This window comes from Helicoverpa armigera, chromosome 9 (genome assembly GCF_030705265.1).
Source record: "Helicoverpa armigera isolate CAAS_96S chromosome 9, ASM3070526v1, whole genome shotgun sequence".
Taxonomy (NCBI): domain Eukaryota; kingdom Metazoa; phylum Arthropoda; class Insecta; order Lepidoptera; family Noctuidae; genus Helicoverpa; species Helicoverpa armigera.
The window spans coordinates 8,278,083-8,296,822 of record NC_087128.1 but is presented as its reverse complement, the minus strand read 5'-3'; the positions used below and the strand labels follow the sequence as shown (position 1 = coordinate 8,296,822).

The window sequence follows — 18,740 nt, the reverse complement described above, 5'->3', positions numbered from 1 at the left end:
ATGGTGAAGTCGTGATATTCCGTATGTCAGTTGGTCCCGAGATCCATTCAGTTCCACACGTAAGGAATTGATTAAACGGAGAAGTAATATCCCGCGATGCGGCGTAAAGATCCACCGCAGGCACAAAGTACAGGCCGAGGCAAGAGCTTGATATCAACGAGAACAATGCAGCAACAGCAGCGGAAGACGCAAAGTTCAAGAAGTCTACTGCCAAGAAGTTATTCCTCACCAGCGCCGCAACACGATCCAGATGTGGGAATGTCCCAGTCCATACAAAGAGGTTATGTGATTCGAAGCTACTCAACACCAGATCCAAAGCAAATGGACTATAGAAGAAATTCAGATTCTTTTTACAGACCAAAAACTCATGGATCAAGAGGTGAGCTGGATTCTGATCTTGAAAACTTTGAGCAGTTCGAAGAATGCTTCATAGATATAGATGCTGATCAGGAGGAAGGTGTCATAACTCAGTACAGAAGCCCTGAGAGAGACGAGCCGAGGAAGGTGATGACGTCATTGTTACCCGGCAGCGGGCTTCAGCGCGTGTCTTTAAGACCCATCCATTCTGCTACGCAGACACTCCAAAACGCACGAGAAGTCATGAAGAAAATGCAAAAAGATGATTCTAAAGGTAGGTTCATTTTCACAAAATTAAGCATTTTATGTTGACATAGCCAGAAGTTTTCATATGGTATTAATTAGCAAAATTACCTAAATATGTTTAAAAACTTTGCAAACTGCAATCTATCAATGATGCTCAGATTCAGTGTCAATATCAGTCGGCTAACGTTACGTTTACACTATCAGTAGATTTAAATGCTCCGCACTTTAAGTAATATTAGAATAATTGGTTATGTAAGTTAGCACATCAGTTGCATCAAAACTGGTCGGCAGAGACGTCGTGTCTTAAATCACCTTTAAGTGAAGCTTAACATAACATACATAAGAATATTTTTAACCTCCTTTGTGTATTCATACCAAGGCTATTAACCTTTTCACCGCCACGCCATATCGGTATTCCTATGCCCTGTACGCCAAGCCCGAAAATCTTAATTAAATATCTACTAAAAAATACATAAAAGTAATGATTTCATAGGTTTATTTTGTATTTTTCTGCGACCTGTTTTTTGTCGAATATAGCCGTCGTTGGCGCACAGGGCACGCTTGCTCATGTCGGCTATAGCCGACATTGGCGTTCAAAAGGTTAATGATTGCGTCACATGTTTACTATGTCAAGACAGATTAGAACTACGAACAACCAAACGCTAGTAGCACAAGTTAGTTTAGAAGCGCGCTTTTTAAATATAAATCAGCCGCGACTTACTAAACTAAAAATAATATTATTTTATTTTATTTGAGAAATAATTTTGAGAGCTTTGGATAAGTAAATTGCTATTTAGTGTTATTTAAGGCTGTAAAGATCAATTCAAAGATATGTTAATGTTGGTAGCTTAAGTATTAAATGTCAGTTCACTTTAAACGTTTTAAATGTGTGTTGGTAATACATAGGCAGGTATATTATTAAATTAGCAAGAAATAATAACAGCAATCAAAACCATTCGTGTTTATGAATAAACGCATAATATTAATACCTCTGACTACTAGACTGAAAACTCACACGAATAAAGCAAGTATTGAAACTTACCTCTAAAAATGTCTAGCTAATCTTTATTTGAAAAAACATTCATGGTGACATAGCGGTTAAGAAGATAAAACTCTGGTAATACTAAGTAATTATTAATATAAGTTAACTTATTAACAGACTCTGGGACTGTTTGAAAAGGAGGAGGTCCTCTATTCCATTACGTTTTCAGATTATGGGGATGTAATTTCTAAGCATATCTTGGACTTCAGTTATTTAAGACCAACGACTTAAATTACCGATCCACCTTCTTTATACGAAAAGTTCCTCAATAAAACAGTAAGAACGCCTATGGTGATACTGATAGCCTATAGGTACCTAATGACCGATGACATTTAAAATAACAAAATTACTATTGTTCGTTGCAGTACCATCACGTCTCAACTTCAGGCCTCTGGTAATGAAGATGCCTGCTCGTCACATGTTGCACTCGGAGCGTGATCCTCCGTCGCCAGGAGTTGAGGAACTGCAGTCGTCTCCGCAGCTGGAGCTGGAAGCAGCTGAGCTGGATAGGGAACTGGATAACGCTGAACGTCATTTGGATAAAGGAGTGGCAATAGCAACTGAGGAGAGTGATGCAGACACGGTAAGTTTTACCAATTTTGTAAATGTGACAATAACGTGAACTTGAAAGCTTCTTGAAAAATTGACTTTTTAAATATACCTAGACTTTTATCAGGTTATTTAGGTACAAAGCTTGAAGGTTATTTATTATTATTAGAGCTTCGATACATAGCGCAAGCAAAACATAGATTTGAAGCAACGGAAGATGTTTATGTTACAATTTCACGAATGATAAATAATGTTTCCGTCGGACAACCATACATTTTCATGCACCAATGTATTTATCATATAGTAAAACTCTGTTTCGACGAATTTTGTGATACTTAAGCCATATATTTTCTCTATGAGAACCTGGCATACGCGTTTGTTCTGTATTTATTCTCCGCTTCTAAGCAAACCGCGACGTTCCAGTCCATTACTGCCGTTAAGAGAATGACGACCATTGCCTTCAAGGTTCAAACGCTACACAGAAATACTGAACTCTATTATTACCTCATTTTATTGCTTTGTTTAAATTTTATGTAGGTACATATGTACGGCGTATATGTTCAGAAACTATCTTATAATAACTTTTTCTTAATACCGAAAAAGTTATTATAAGATAGTTTCAAATATTTGATATCAGCAGAACAATTTCACATAAGACAAGCTTTTAGATAAAAACTGTAAAACATTCGAGCCATGTAGAAAAGAACCATTACTTTTTGCGTCTGCATGCCTTGAATATTAATAATATATCCATTCTTTCCTCTCAAGCTCACCTATAAAACCACTTCGAAGGTGTCTGGCAATTTTTAATATTCACAATAAATAAACATTATCGCTGTCGGTCAAATCGCGTCCCATATCTGAATCGTAAATAGCATGTGTTTGAGTGTGCGCGTGCGCCGCCCGTGCCGTGTTTTATTATGGCGAGCGCTCAAACTGGAACTTGGAACACTGTTACACTCACACCAAACTGTAGCATTTATTTTTACGCTTAGTTTGCTAACACTTTCGAAGAAAACTCTTAAACAAGACAGCGCTTTAAAAATATGAATAAATATTTGTATAGGTGCAATATAAATTCAGGTACACTTCTCACATTTACCTTAATAAGATGCAATTTCGGTTTACCTCCAAAGTTTCATTATCAGAATCATAAAAATATGATTTTCAAGAATATAGACGATATAAGTTCTCGTCGGTGTAAGAAGGGTCGAGTTAAAAACTCGCTAAAAGCTTGCCAGCCGTGCTCTACATCCGCATCTCAGCTGAAATTGCGACATCGCGTCCACACAGAATCCCAAACTGTTCTGTTCTGTTTACATCATTATGTTCAGAGATGCCGAAACATTTATACATGATTACTATTTAACTGTCTTTGTTTCTCGCTAGTTGTATGGTGCCTAGGTAACATAAGATGCATCAAAAGATACTCGCCACTTATTGTATAAGTGTAGGTACGTAGACCTTATCAAGATATTGAATAACAGTCCTTTTATGATAATCGACAATTCAATAAACTTAACACTCAAATCATAGTAGGTAATATTGCAGAAGGAATTGGTGATTTACGACTTTATAAGTTTGAGGACGAGGACTTTTCTCACACGTGAACAAATTCTCAAACGCTTGTCTGGTTTCGAACCTGTACTGGTATAACTATAGCTGCAGGCCCGAGCTATATTTTTTTTATATTCCTACCTAAGTATATCGTGCTGAGGATCACAATAACCGATCCATCCATTGTTTTTTGATTAGAGAATGGACATAATTATATGAAGGTAATGTCCGCAGCTACGCAATTATTTCTTTAGCCGTTTTTGATAATTATTTTTTGATCATTAAATAATTATAAATATTTTTTCGACTCAATAATGATAAAAATATTGTGGTCTGAAATATGACAACGGGTGCCAGAGTTAGGTACATAACAGGTAAGCGACATTGTACAAGACAATGAAGTCGTGATTTTTTACTTTTTAGCACTCAAGATAGAGAATTATCTTCATAATGCTTGAAAATTAAAAATAAACAGTCTAGATAAAACAAATCCTTGGCAAATAAACTAGATTGCAAATTCATGAGCAGTCTTGATTTTCCTGATTTCTCATATTTCGCACAGTTTGTCTATTCTGTAACATTATAGCTTGTGTTTTGTATTCACATGATATTCATTATTGGACCTCTTTTAATACGTGAGAATGCTTTGCAGCTGCAGATATTTCTATCCTTGGTCCATGGTGGAACTTAATTGTGTTTTAAGCGCGTCAGCTCGTTTTAAACTGCTAATTCTGACACATTTTATCAGTAGGTACGAATACCTTCATAGCTTGTTTTATTGTCTCTTCTACTAACAATAACAGCAACAGTTTTGCAACATTTTGGTAACTGAAGGAAATGATGTCTCTGTTCTCAATAGTAGTTACCTACATACCAATAAATAAAACAAATCGCTTCGGAACATCCTGCTCGCTAAACAAATAACATAATGATAAAGGTTTACATGTTTCCACACAAACACATGAGTATCATTGTGCTCCTAAGCGTTGGTTTTCCTCGACGCGTGTCGTTTACGAGCAGCGCTTTATTTACTACGGCTACTAGGCGACGGACGCGACACGTGCGCTCTCGCGCTGCTATCAGCCTCCCGCGCGCGCACGATAACAAAACATTGCACGCCACAACATTGGTTACTAAACATTAATGCTGTTCTAATACCACTGCCGGTGAGTGCAAAAATCGACACTGTTTACTCGGCAACTGTTCGGTGTTAACGATATGCAAGCCAGGGGTGTGCAAATGGCGTGACGTTATCGAGTAGGTACAGTGCCGTTCCCGTGGCAGCCAAACATAAACATCGCGTGATCGATAGCAGTTGTAAGAGGGTCGCGTGTTGAGGTGGTGGTGGTGGTTGTGCGGCCCCTGGCATAGTTGTCGGGCATCTGAGCGGAGCGGCGCGCGTCTAGCCAGTAGCACCAGCGGGAACAATGAGCGCGCCTTGACCTTGCGGTGCGCGGGAGGCAGGGGCGCGCGATGACGCCAGCGCGGCCGGCTCGCGCTTCGGCTTTCGGGTGCGATCCTTCGCGGACGGCATCCGCGTAATCAGCGGTCAGTGCGATTCTGAAGTACGTCGAAAATTCCGGGGCGGGTGGGCGGCGCCGCGACGCCGGGGACTCTCACGCCGCACTCATTCTGCGAGTCGGCGCCGACGCCGACGCGCTTCGAACGACCGACCGACCGAGCCGACTCCCGCCGACCGAGTAAACCGCGACATGCGCGCGCACCGACATGGGTAACGTGCAGTGCTGCGCCAGCGGACGCTTCCCTGTGGGCAAGCCGCCTAAGAAGGCGAAGAACAAGAAAAAAGATAAAGGACTTAAAGGGATCAGCAAGAAGAGTAACAGTGTAGGTAGTGGCAAAGGAAACGGAGCCGTGCAAAAAGCAACACCGATGGCAGAAGACGGCTCCGAGAAAGCAGCACCGGCCGAGACACTGGTGCAGGCTGCACCACCTGCCGGAGACGTTCCTGATGGAGTGCTTCCGCGACAAGAAGAAAGCGAGACGCAACAAGCTAACGACACTCGTTCAGGATCTAGTTCACCACATTCGGAGAGTATAGCGGCTGCGAGGGAACGATTCTTCGGTCAGGTACTTATCGACATATTCTAAGCATAAAATGTTTTCCCTGTATCTAAAGTACGTAGGTAGGAATATAACAAATGCCGCGCGGCGTGACGAACTAATCCCTTTATCGTAGCGGAACGAATCTGCCCGACTCAGAGGTCGCTCTGCTTTACATCAGCTAATGTTGTACTCTTGATAACTCTCGAACCATATCTGTTTACGTGCATTATCTTAAGAGTATCGACTGGCGGCAATAAAACAGATGTATGTTTTTATCTGAAGACGTCTAGAATTTAATAGCGCTTAGCTTTGCGCTATTATTCTTTAGACTAAAATAAATAAATGTCTGTAAGATCTTTGTTGAACACTTCCTGGCAATAAATGTTAATGCTTGCTTTTAATAATGCATTCCTAGATAGGGTGCATCCATTAAGTTTTCCAGAGAGTGCTTAGGTAGATTTCTCGTCTCATACTAAATAAGCTTTTCTGACTGTTACCTAGTCAGAATCCAACAACTATTTGGTTTGAAACCAGTAGGTTCCAAATGATTGCATTTATTTCTCGTTAAACCCGAATTATATTATTATTAATTAAATATTAAATTTACAAGAGTGCGCCTTTTTTGCGGATTTAACAAATCATAAAAAAGTACTTGAGATGGGGAAAACTGCGCAATCTTTCTTTTAATACTAATCGTATCTTATCTGAGTTGTTTAAAAGTAAAAATAAACTGTTTTCGCTAAAGATAATTAGAACACGGTTCTTACTTATTTAGGGTTATTAATTGTTTACCGTCTGCCCAATTCTCAATTTGCTATTTTTTACTGAACATCCTTTTACTTCAATACCACTCGTGGTCTGTACTTAAAGGTTACTGAACAGGTTCTGTGATGATCTAATGTGCATATATTATAGCTATTAACTATCAAGGACTATTTTACTAAGATAGAAGATATTTATAATTAAATATTAGAGCTAATGATGATACGAACTCAGCATCATCTGACTTATGAATAAAAAATAAGCCAAAGATTCATTTATCAAAATGTTTTAAGAAAGGATTCGTAAATCCTTCATCTTCGTTTGAGACGAGGACTAATTGGTATCAGTTTGAAATGCAGATAAAAACGAACATGGTAACATTTAATTTAGGAACACCTCGTTACGTGAATTCTTTTTACTTTTTAGTTAGGTTTAGATTTTTATATGTTTATCAATGTTGATTTTTTGTCACAAACGACGAAAATTGGCAAATCACCTGTTGGGACACACGACGTATGTGATGCGTATCTCTAACAAAAATCTGACTCACGTGTTCTATTTACATTCAATAAACGTTCTCTGCCTGCTTTCTATCTACTCCGTCTGGTTATTTATCTACATTGATTCACCGATTCTGCCTATGTGCTTTTTTCCCGAATCCCACGCATCATCCCGCGTCAAATTGAACATGTATACGTCATTTAGTAGGAGAAATACAAATATAAGTAGTTCTGTGAATCTCTCGTTAGTCTTACAGATTTCGGGACTTCTGGATGGTCACTTACTCACTCATGTCATTGACTCAACGAGGAAAGTGACCGAGTGAGTTTGATTCTCCTCCCTCCACTTTTTGGAGAGAGTCCAGACGATTTCCCGAAATAACTTCGACTGTTCCGAGTTAATGCAAGATTTCATTGGTGGCTGCAATAGTTCGTTCCGCTTACTACGGCACACCTTTGTGTGCGTTCGTCCTAGTTTTTCGTCGCACCGTATCAGACCCAGTTTCAGTTATATGAAAAACTAGAAAAAATGCATAAGTAATCTTCGAGCGTTATCTCATTTTATACTATGCATATTTTGTACTTATACGAAATTAACTATGTCTTATCTTGCACTTTTACAAAAAAAATGCCGAATTGTTTTGGATCATAATCACAAACTCGTTTTTTTATGGAGATGCAATGGATAAGTGTTGAGGACATGAGTTAAACAAAACCGCTTACATACTTAAATGGTAAACTTAGGTCTAAATAATATCGGTTTAAAAATCCTTTAAGTCTGAATTTACTCATGTTATAAGGTCCTTCCGTATTTAAACATATGTGCGTAAATGTAACCATTTCCTTCTGAGGATTCTTAGCAAGTGATCATTCATCATTAGCATGTCTACCTGATAACTTGTGATAATAGAAGTGTCTTCATTCTATTTATACTACTACTGATACAAGTAAATAGTGACGCTACACTCGGTGCTTATCTTCAGTTTAGTTTTTCAGTGTTACCTGCTACTTACCTGAATTGTAGTTTATATCTATATATTCCGCATTGTTTTTATCATTCGCTTTGATCGTTTCTAGGTGCGTTTCATTATTTTAAGTGCATGGAGTGCATACGCCATTCCAACACGGCTGACCTGTCGTAAAATGTTTATTTTATATGCTGTGTCGGCAACATGAATTGTCTAAACTAAACGTCAACGCAGCGTTATCGATTTTCTGATTTAGTTTCGAAATACAATTCATTTAAGTACATTATTTTACCATTTTTACAATAATTACATACATATAAGTATTGAATTTTTACATGAGTGGAATAGGTAATTAGGATTTGTCAACATTTTAAAGAGAATGAATATTGATGAGTGAATACAATTAAGCGCACTTGAGTTTGTGTTAAATAACAAGTAGATAGAGTTCAAACTAAAAATGTATTCAGCGATGGTACGAGTCCGACACAAAAACACCACTTCGTAGCACTCAAGGGTATTTGCTTTATCATTTAGCACAATAAAGACAGCCTTGGGCTATAACTTGGATTGAACTACCTAATTCTAATCACCAAGACCATTAATACGCTGTGAATGTGGATAATCAAGATTTTTTTAGAAGTGCAGGTAATACAGAAAAAGACATTTAAAATGCATAAAATATGAAAATAAACTAACGTTGTTAATAAACAACTTTTAAGTGTTTGTTGTGATTGGTCATGTTTTTAATCTTTCAAAAATATTTTTGGACAGTACGCGTGAAAGTCGGAGAGACAGAATTAGGCACAATATTTTACATTGAACATGGCTTTTATATATATTACAGAGGAAGGCAACTTATTTCATCCAAACGATGTTAGTACCCCCTTTTATCCCATACCTAAACATGACCTACACAGCTACAAATTGGCCGTTAATTACGTCCGCCGTGAACATTGTTGTGTAATGATAAACATGCAATATCTAAATACTCGAAAAAGTTATCACAGGAGCAGAGTTTTTTAAAGCTATTATTAATTTAAAGTTGAAAGAGTGCCAAGTAGTCTTGGAAGCACGTGAATAGCTATTCTTTTGAAATGCTTTTTTGACGAGGGAAAAATAAAACGCAATTGAAATATTGAATGTGTAGTTTTGGACAGCAAATTGCCAATGTGCTCTTTGTGGAGGTATATTTCCTCTTTAAGCGTCGTAGCTATAACCGACACTTCATCGTCTAGATTCTTTTATTGACTGTCGCTATCCGAATTGCTGAGCTCCTTGTCTGTTGGCTGAGCTAGGTGTTAGGAGACTATTCTCAACGTTGCGACTACGTGATGGATTAGAGGCTCCAAAATGGACGTGAAATTAGGTATGGGTAGGAGAGACCTAGGAGAGTTGCCCTAATGCGAATGTCTAAAACCAATACGAAAATCTCGTTTCCATTCACTGATGTAAATGTAAATCTGAATTCACCAATGCCCCATATTAGTTCGGATGTCCAAATAACCGACGCCCTACTATTTCTTCAACGTAACATGTACTTGTACGTAATGTGAAAATAATTGATGTTGTTGTGCAAAAATTGTTGCTGAAAAAACTCGATTAAGTAAAAAAATATGAAAATCTTTTTTAGTAGATACTTTATCTCCTCACGTTTATGTTTTCAGCACATAATAATCAAATGGTTCCCGTGAAATTTAAATTTAATTACTCTTTAGACTCGCCCCAGAAAAACAATTTTGAACAATTTAAATCGTGATCAACCGTAACATCAGATTAGGTTTATCCAATTGGGCGATTTTTAACACAGTAAGCGATCTAGACTTTCACTTCTGTTTTTAAGAAAACGAAAGAAAAAATTGATGCAAACACTGTAAACCAAAATAATTAAGTTGCAGTTTATTTTAGGTAAGTACCTACCTGCTTAACTCGAATCCTTTCTACGCTTTTGCGGCTGACAATAGACGCGTGCGCCAATTGCGTCAAAAGTCAAGTGTGCTTGTCATGTGTACTTCTGTTCATTATTGTTACCAAGTTAACACTTTTATTACTTAATTAATTACCCAGTAAGTTAATCCAAACAAAAATGAATCACTATACATATAGTTCCCTAGGCCCAACACTCAGAAACAACTTAACCGATTACCATTAAATACAATAATATAATAATTTGAGACAGTGAAATGAAACCCCGATTTATCGGGGTGCCTGAAGATGTTTTTAAATTTTTAGCTGCCAGGCACCGTAAACGAGGTATCATTTTTGAACTTTAGACTTCAACGCTTTCCTGTGAAAAAGGATCTTGACAAGCAAACGGTCAAGCAAGATGTCCGGAACCCTAGAAACAGTGATCTTAAAATCTGATAGGAATTTAGTGAAAGTTTAGAAAACATCAAAACTAAGACGTTTTTTATACTTAATTATTGAGCGACTGATGTCATGGTCTATCAATTTAAATGGCAAACCAATTACGGCAATCACCATCATATTTAAATATTTTAGTTTTAATTAAATAAATCTAATGATATACTCGTCTTTATGAACTTAATAATGTGTGGCCTTTAGTTGCAGATGCTTTTCATTTTTTGATTTAGAGGTTTCCTTAAGTACCTAAGCATAAAATCAAATCATAAGACAAAACCAATACCTATAACTGAGTTATAGTAAATTAAGAACGTTTACTTATATCTCATGCAGAGGTTAACCTCTGATGAGGTATTTTCTATATTCTACGATTTTACCGGTACTAGGAATTATTCTACCTTTATCTCTCCAATGTATCAATCGTAGCGTTACTATCAAGTGATCCGTTTGTTCGTCTATCTCGATAGACGCAGGCATGGCGGGTCAATGGCGCGTGACGTCATAATTTCGGTAAATACATCAGTATTCATACGTGACACGCTAAAAGACTGGCATGCAGTTTAAAAGATGGCCGCACCCAAAACGTGATCTTCAAAAACTTCGTAACGAGATACTATTTAAAACCGTAGCGATATTTTGTTGCTTCATCGTGGAAATATTTCCATTTTGTTAAGAACAGAGATAAATGTTGTGATTAATAAAATAAGAAACTTAAGTAATTTACTTAGGGTCCGAGGTACGTCCTTCAATGTGTTGGGTGCCAAAACATCAGGAAATCAAATAGTTACCTATTCATGTAAGTTTACCAAAGACAACATTAAGGCTTTAGGCATAATATCTTTGACGGTTTTAAAACTATATATTTCTTCTATGTCAGTTGTCAGATTTTAAGAAAACTTTCACTTTAGCATAGGTTTTAGTAAAACAAAATATGTAAACTTGAAATGAGAATGTTTTTAAATGAATCATACTGTATACTCGTAAATTCGTAAGATTCCGTTTTAGAACACACGCAAATTATAGATAGGCAGAGAGTTATATTTCTCAGAAGTTCACGTAAATATTCAGTATTGTTGTATCACCGGTTACACGACATCTTTTAAAAAATAAAATTCTAAAAATGTGATGACCAAATTCTTAATTTTAGAATATGTACAACATTTCAAATATACGTAATACATATGAAGTTCTAAATGATGACATCATAGATAAATTCAACATCTACAGTCATACTCATTACAATTTTTCTCCTGGTTGTTGAATAGAACATGAGCACGATTTTTAAACGGCACACAGTGTAGTTAATTATGTAATAAAGGTAGGTACTTATTGTCGTCGCATTTTTCACGGTATTTAAGAAAATGAAAATATTCAATTAAAAGCATGAAAGCATAACGGCTTTTTGATATGAGCTCTCATAAAAGTCGGTAGGTAGGTAGTTTTTTTAGGTCGAGGACCGCACGGGACTGTTCGTGGAAATTTTTAGTCTAACATTTTTTCATTTGACAAAGAAATATACGTTGTACACATTACGTGGTTTTCTTGGAAATACGAGTGCTAAAATCGTATACTAGTAAGTAAATATTCATGATAGATATGATAGATAAAGAGAATGTAACAATGAAATCATGACAATGTTAGTGCTAGTCTAACAACTTTCTACCTGGACTACCATTTTATTGCATTGTTCAGCTGTTTACCATAGCGTTTCCGCGCAACTGGGAGCTGTGTCAATTATGTTTCATCCGATAAAAATTAGATACCTAATCTAGCCATCTTGGCTCTTGGTAATCTTTTAGTTGAGAGGATATCATAAAATTCTTTTCATAGATAAGTTGTTTGTGGTACTTGAGTCATTCTTTTATTTATACACAGTTTATTTATTTATTCAAACTGATTGAATAAATTGAAAATGCACGGCGATTTTTTTGCAAACCTTTTAGGTGACTGACTTTATTTTCGGACCTTACCAAGGATAGCTAGTTGGGCTAGCCTAAATACAATAGCTACTTTCGTCATAAAAGCGAACATGACTGTATTATTAACAGCTATTAATGTACCTATCCAAATTGCATTTAAGACTCATTACGAACGATATACCACGTAGCAAGAATATAATATGGTCGCAGACTTAAGCTTGTGGCACATTATAGCAGCACGGCAACAGCACGGCTGCAGCACGGCGTCGCCTCGAATTAAGGCTACGGCGAGCGGACAGCGCGCCAACCACGCGCTGTCCGCTCGCCGTCGACGCGCCGTCCGCTCGCCGTTGGCGCGCCCACGGCGCGCCGGCCGCGAGGTGTAAGCTTGCTGTCACCGCAAACTCAATATTATTTTAAGACGATTATGATTGAACACGACGTAATGACGTTGTTTGGCTGCCGGCTCGGAGTCGGCGCGCAATTAGCACGCCGACGGCGCGCTGTACGCATGAGGACCGCTCGCTTGCAGCACGCGGGCGGCGAGTCGAGTTGTGTGGAAGCGGCAAGCACGCTGACTGCTCGCCGTTAGCTTTTTCATATTGACATTACGAAATATATTATAATATACACGATTTAATGCTCTAAATTGAATGACAACTTAAATGCTGGTGTAGAGCCGTGCTGTTGCCGTGCTGCTGTAATGTGCCACGTCCTTTAAAGCTAAGTTTTGCAGTCCGAGGATATGGGCCCCGTGCGTCTGCGACTTACTAAAAACCGGTTACTGATCTGTGCCAATGAAGACATTGCCTAAATGTGGCTATAAAAAGCAGCTGATATAAGGCGTTCAAATATGTGCTTGTATTGTATCTTGTGTGCAACATTGTATACAATTTTAGCAAACTTGTTGTTTCCCCTGTCAAGGAAAATAACGTGTATTAAGGAATTCAAGCAATGTAGGCAAAAAGATCGACTTGATCTTGAAGATACTAAAAATCGTATCCGTCATTTTTGTGTAAACGAGGAAAAAGGATATACATCTGTATCGATGTTGTTTGAATTGCTAACGAGTGTCAAACGCATTCTGTGTAAACTGGGGATCACCAACGTGACGTGTCATCACGTCATTGGCCAGAAACACGCTTAGAGCGACGTGATCATCATCGCAATAATTGCGGCATTACGTAATTGTGATAATTTTGTACAGAGCGAAGGGACACGCGGTGACACATTGTAGCCTCATACACTAACATAATCTGTAAATCTCTAAACGCAATAACGTGTATGAATTTTAGATTATGTAGGTAGGTACCATGCTTCTGTATTTATGATCTTGAAATAAAATTGTTATTTACAAAATATAATCATCAATCGGTGAACTGTAAAATTGAAGTCTTCTAAATACACACGCGGAACAACCTTCTGAGTGTGTGGGCTGTGTGGAAAACTGATAAACAATATTTTAGTTGCAGACTATCGTATTCCGCTGATACATTGCCATAAATATGCCATAAATAGACAAATAAAATATCATAATGTAGCTTTCAGAGGTGACTATTTACAATTATTCCGTTACACTACGTAGGTATATTTATTTCGATTAGTAAACAAACTATCATCATAACTTGATAATCGACACAAAGTAACAAGCGTTATGGTAAGTCGGCATGACAGGTACCTTCGTATTTACGGTATGATTCATAGATTGAACATTATATTTATTCTACCCATCAGTAATATTAATAGACTTCACTCGGAGGTCGTCAATGAGTCTGATAAAATGAATATATTTAAGAAAAATATGAAAAATAATAGACCTTTTGTTTTGGTGGGAAATGGCCCCTCCCACTTTATGTAGGCACTTATATAAATTTTATATATTAGATAGATTAAAAAACCTCAAGCTAGGAATAGTAGGTAGTAGACTACGTAGGTAGGTAAGTACCTACGTAGTATGATAACCGTTTGTAACCTCGTTAGATGAACCAAATAACGTTATCCGAAAATAGATCTGAAACTGTAATATTAATTCACAATACTGGCGTGAGCTATTTCTGCGTATTCGCGAGCTACCAGGTGAATGCTTGCTACATTTCGCTGTCAGATGTTCCGCTGAACAACGAATCATGTTGCTTTTTCGAAACCCACAAAGTGTCATGTTACTTAGTGTAAGAAAAAGCACACAGACTATGACATATAATATAACATAGGATAATGTTAAAATTAGAAAAAAAAACTAAACTAAATGAAAATAAATTGATTGTTTAATGAAATAATGGTACCTTAATGCAACTGGGGCGCGAGCGCAGATAAACTCGTAAGTTTACTTATCGCGAAAAAGCTTATAGAAGGTACCTACTATAGAACAGCAATCGTCTCTAGCGGATGCGGAGTTAACTTTTTCGTGCTTACGATTTATGAATCATCTGAATCGTTACTGGAGCTATATTTATAGATTGCTCGTAATTGAAATAGTTCGAGATAATTACCGCCCACGATGAACCCGTTACGATATAATCAGCATTAAAATGAATAATGAAAATTTATTATTGACCTTGTATACCTATACCATTAGTGTGGTATACCCTATCTACCGCGATTAGAATCAATTAAATGATGTAAATGTGCCAGTATTCTATTGTTCTGCTTCATTACTTTAAATCAAGAATTAACATTAATAGAAATATAGTCGAACGGTTGCAATAGTAGTAAATACATTGATGATATAATACACAATACCATAGATGATATAATAGATGATATAATAGAAACCATAGTAACTGAGTAGGTATTTTGGTGACGTAAGTAGATAAATTAGGTTTACCTACACTTACAAGGTTGTTTTAAAAGGTAAACATACATACTACCAGTAATAATATGTAGGAATCAATAGTTATAGGTACCTGAACTCAAGTTCACTATGAGAGTTTACACAGTTTGTCAGAACGCTTATCTTTTGAAGAATATATTATTATACAATAAATGAAGAACCCAGGTAGTGACTTACCTACAATATGCTCCTAACTATCCTTTTCAGAATATTGCCATTGAAAACTAATATGACATAAGTCCTATGAAAGCATTTCCACTTAAACATTGAAACAGAAATGTTGCCATTGCGGGACACAAGGCATTTTTCGAAATATTGGCGCTACTTACCTACAGAGAAAAGTTTGATTCATCCTGACCTGACAAATCTTAGAAGAAATCATTTCATAACCCTTAGGTACCTTTTCACAAAATTTTTAAGCAGTTAAGATTTCTCATCTTTTTTTTGCATACCCAATCTTATAAAATGATTCTGGTGATCACTTTTACGAGTGTGTATAGGTACTCCACGCTAATATCTGAGATTGCACGTGTATTTTGTGAATTATACATAAACAGTAGCAGGTATAATATAAATAGAGCTAAATATAGCGACGCTTAAATGCCTATAAGCATAGAGGTTGACTTGTTGTTATTTGATCAGTGTTTGGCGGCAAAACATTAGTGTCATATCGCAATCATCGCCCTGTCGTTTCATTTGGCATTTGATCTCAGAAAATTGATGCGATGATAAATGGCAATAGCAAACACGAATATTATACGCTGTTGGCAATTTTACAACATTTTTGTTTTTCAAGATCAGTTGAAAACTGGAACGAAGATTTTAGTGAAAGTCTACAGACAAATGAAAATAATTAATCATCAACACAGCAAAAACTCAATTCCGAAAGATTCCTTCTAATCTACTTGAGATAATGAGATTAGGAATCTCACTATCTCATGTCTAGTTATCATAGCTGTTTATGTAAAATTATAAATTCTCTGCTTTCAGACAATAGTTTTTAAAATTTTCCTGCAGAACAGTAGGTATCATGAAGAACCCTTATGTAGATGACTTCGTTGTCTGTCTGTCAGTTCTAACCACATAGGTAAACAGCTTAATTGCTCACAAATTCATCGGTGCGCTGATTTTTTTGCTACTATTACTTACTTATCAACCAGCAATTTATAATTAGGGGTGACTGGAAATAATCAATAAAACCTCATTTTATTTTTCATGTCCTTGACACATTAATGAATAACGTCAAAAAATAGAGCATAGAGAAACAGAAAGAAGAAAATGTGAATAGCTTAAAGTAGGTTTCGTGATGTTTGATGTTTGTCTATAGAAAATGAACGCAGGCAAACGTTTAATTACTGCGTTAACTTTTCCCCGTCTTGCCGCGTGTGGTCTCAACGATCGAGTGTCTAAAATTAATAGGGTTGCCTCCAACACATAACAATGAGTCGAGGTCGTTTCATTGATGATCTTAATAAACGGTGTCAATCTTATTTAAAGCTATGCGGCAGAATTAGCTCGCTCGCCGGCCATTCATGACTCTTACTTAATTGCTACTTTTAGCTTTGTTTACAAAGATTAATGAATGGCGATGTGATTGTAATAATAATTGTTTTAATACGCGATGTCAATCATTAACGTGACAATGCTAATAGGTTAATCAATTATACAAAGAATTAATTGGTGATGTGACGTGATTTATTAATGTCGTGTTTAATTTACGTTGGTGCCAAGTTTACGTAAAAGAATAGAGATGTATGAGTATTCGTAGTTGGGTAACTATTACGAAAAACAACTACAACAACAAAACTGGGGATATGAGAATCTGTAATCATGCACTAATTATTTTATTTTTAACACCATATATTTTTATGTTACCAAACAATAAACAATCGTCGTGTAAGTTTAGTGCTAAAGGGTTCCTCTGCTGTAATTGGTTGTAGTAGCTATAAACTGGTTCTGCTTAATACCACATCCGTAAGTCTAGACAGACAACTTATCAGTAGGAATACCATGGGGGATAGAAGTGGAGACACTCCCGACATTAAAAAAAAAGATAATAGGTATTATAATGATAATGACTATCAAATCATAAACATAATTTATTTAAAAAATAATAATTTTGTAAGGAAAATCCCCCCCTTTGGTTAGAAAAAGGCTGATTTCCTTATAATTCTTCGTGTTAAAAGGTAGCCACTTAATATTTATCTGCCCGTTTAAGAAAACATGGTTGCTGTGACCACATTTTTGTATCGAGAACAGTAGTTTTTGCCGTTTTGTAATTTGCCAATTATAGCTGTGAAAAGGAAGGCAGCCGTTGACCGACGTTACCACTTGAACGTTGGCGGATCAACAGATACGCACGTGCTTGTTGTCTCTTGCTTCTTGGAGGCCTACTAGATTTACCATAACAGACACAAAATAACATCAATATATATACACACGTCTACCTATTTGCTATTTTTATACCCTTGGCCAAGCTATAGGTATCAGAATACTTTATTACAATTATTTAAGTTAGCAAAATAGGCCCAAATTTACAAGTATCCATGGCGAAATATATTGGGCTACAAGTGGAAACTAAATAGGTTAATAAGTTGGGCCCTCAGTTGTTAAAGATGTAGTACTGAAAAAGGATATAAGTAACACGGTTTGAATTAAAGTAAGTCTTTAATGTCATCGCACTGTAAAAACTGATAATTTCCAGAAAGTGCGTTGCCCCTAGCGACCGGCGGCGTCATCGTCGCCGGCTGTACACTACAAGCCTGGGTACACGATAGTAGGGGAGGCGAGAGTGCTAAATCGGGAGTGACTCGAGCGTCAATGAGACCTATTAGATTGCGAAGCTTAGATGATAAGAAGAAAAAAATGTCCTGACATACACACACTTTCATCGGTGGGTGGAGCAGCTATAAACTTTCAAAAATGTAAAAAAAAACAGTTATATGGACATACTCGAGCGCGTCAGATATTAATTGCATGCACGTCCTACGTCATTTTGAAAACATACGTATATTAATCTGACTGTTTCCATGGTGGGGGTGGTAGTAGGTAAGGGTTAAAAATGGGAAAAAAAATAATTTTATCGAGCGCGTCAGATTATCAAAAGGGGTGTTAAGTGAACCAAAACGAAGGCTCTTATGCAATAATCTGACGATTTAGACGTGACCTAAACTCGTGGCCATTACTTGAAATTGCAAAAAAAAATCGCCATTTTGAAATACTCGAGCGCGTCAGATTAAGATATATATGGTTCATTTATGTACCCTTAACGTAATCATCTTATAATCTGACGATTATCTGGAGGAATTCGCTTAATCTGACAATGGAAAGTTTTTTTGCAAACCTTTTAACAAATTGAAGAACTGAAAACATTGCAAGTAAATAAACCAGTATATACCTATTCTTTGAAGTACAAAACTTTTATTTATAAGCAAATAAGTATGAAAAACATAAAGAACAATGGACACAAATATACGGAACCTCGTACACTCCACCAATAGCAATGTCATACATATCATTGTATAGGCCTTTTTATCTAGAACAACCTTTAATATGACAGCTTTGTTGACGTTTGCCCGTCCTGAG

General features: G+C 36.8%; 1 protein-coding gene across 3 annotated transcripts in view; it reads left to right on the top strand.

The window, feature by feature from the left end:
- The window catches only part of Sarm (Sterile alpha and Armadillo motif), a 53,803-nt gene continuing 35,063 nt past the window's right edge, over window positions 1-18,740 (top strand). Inside the window, exons 1-2 of one of the 3 annotated variants that reach the window (XM_021325663.3) lie at window positions 1-631; window positions 2,011-2,228. In XM_021325663.3, coding sequence (XP_021181338.2) covers window positions 97-631; window positions 2,011-2,228 — 753 coding nt within the window. In that variant the 5' untranslated portion in view covers window positions 1-96. Of the gene's footprint in view, window positions 632-2,010; window positions 2,229-4,966; window positions 5,840-18,740 lie in introns of those variants that run through there. The other 2 variants (XM_021325665.3, XM_021325666.3) reach the window with 2 other exon arrangements.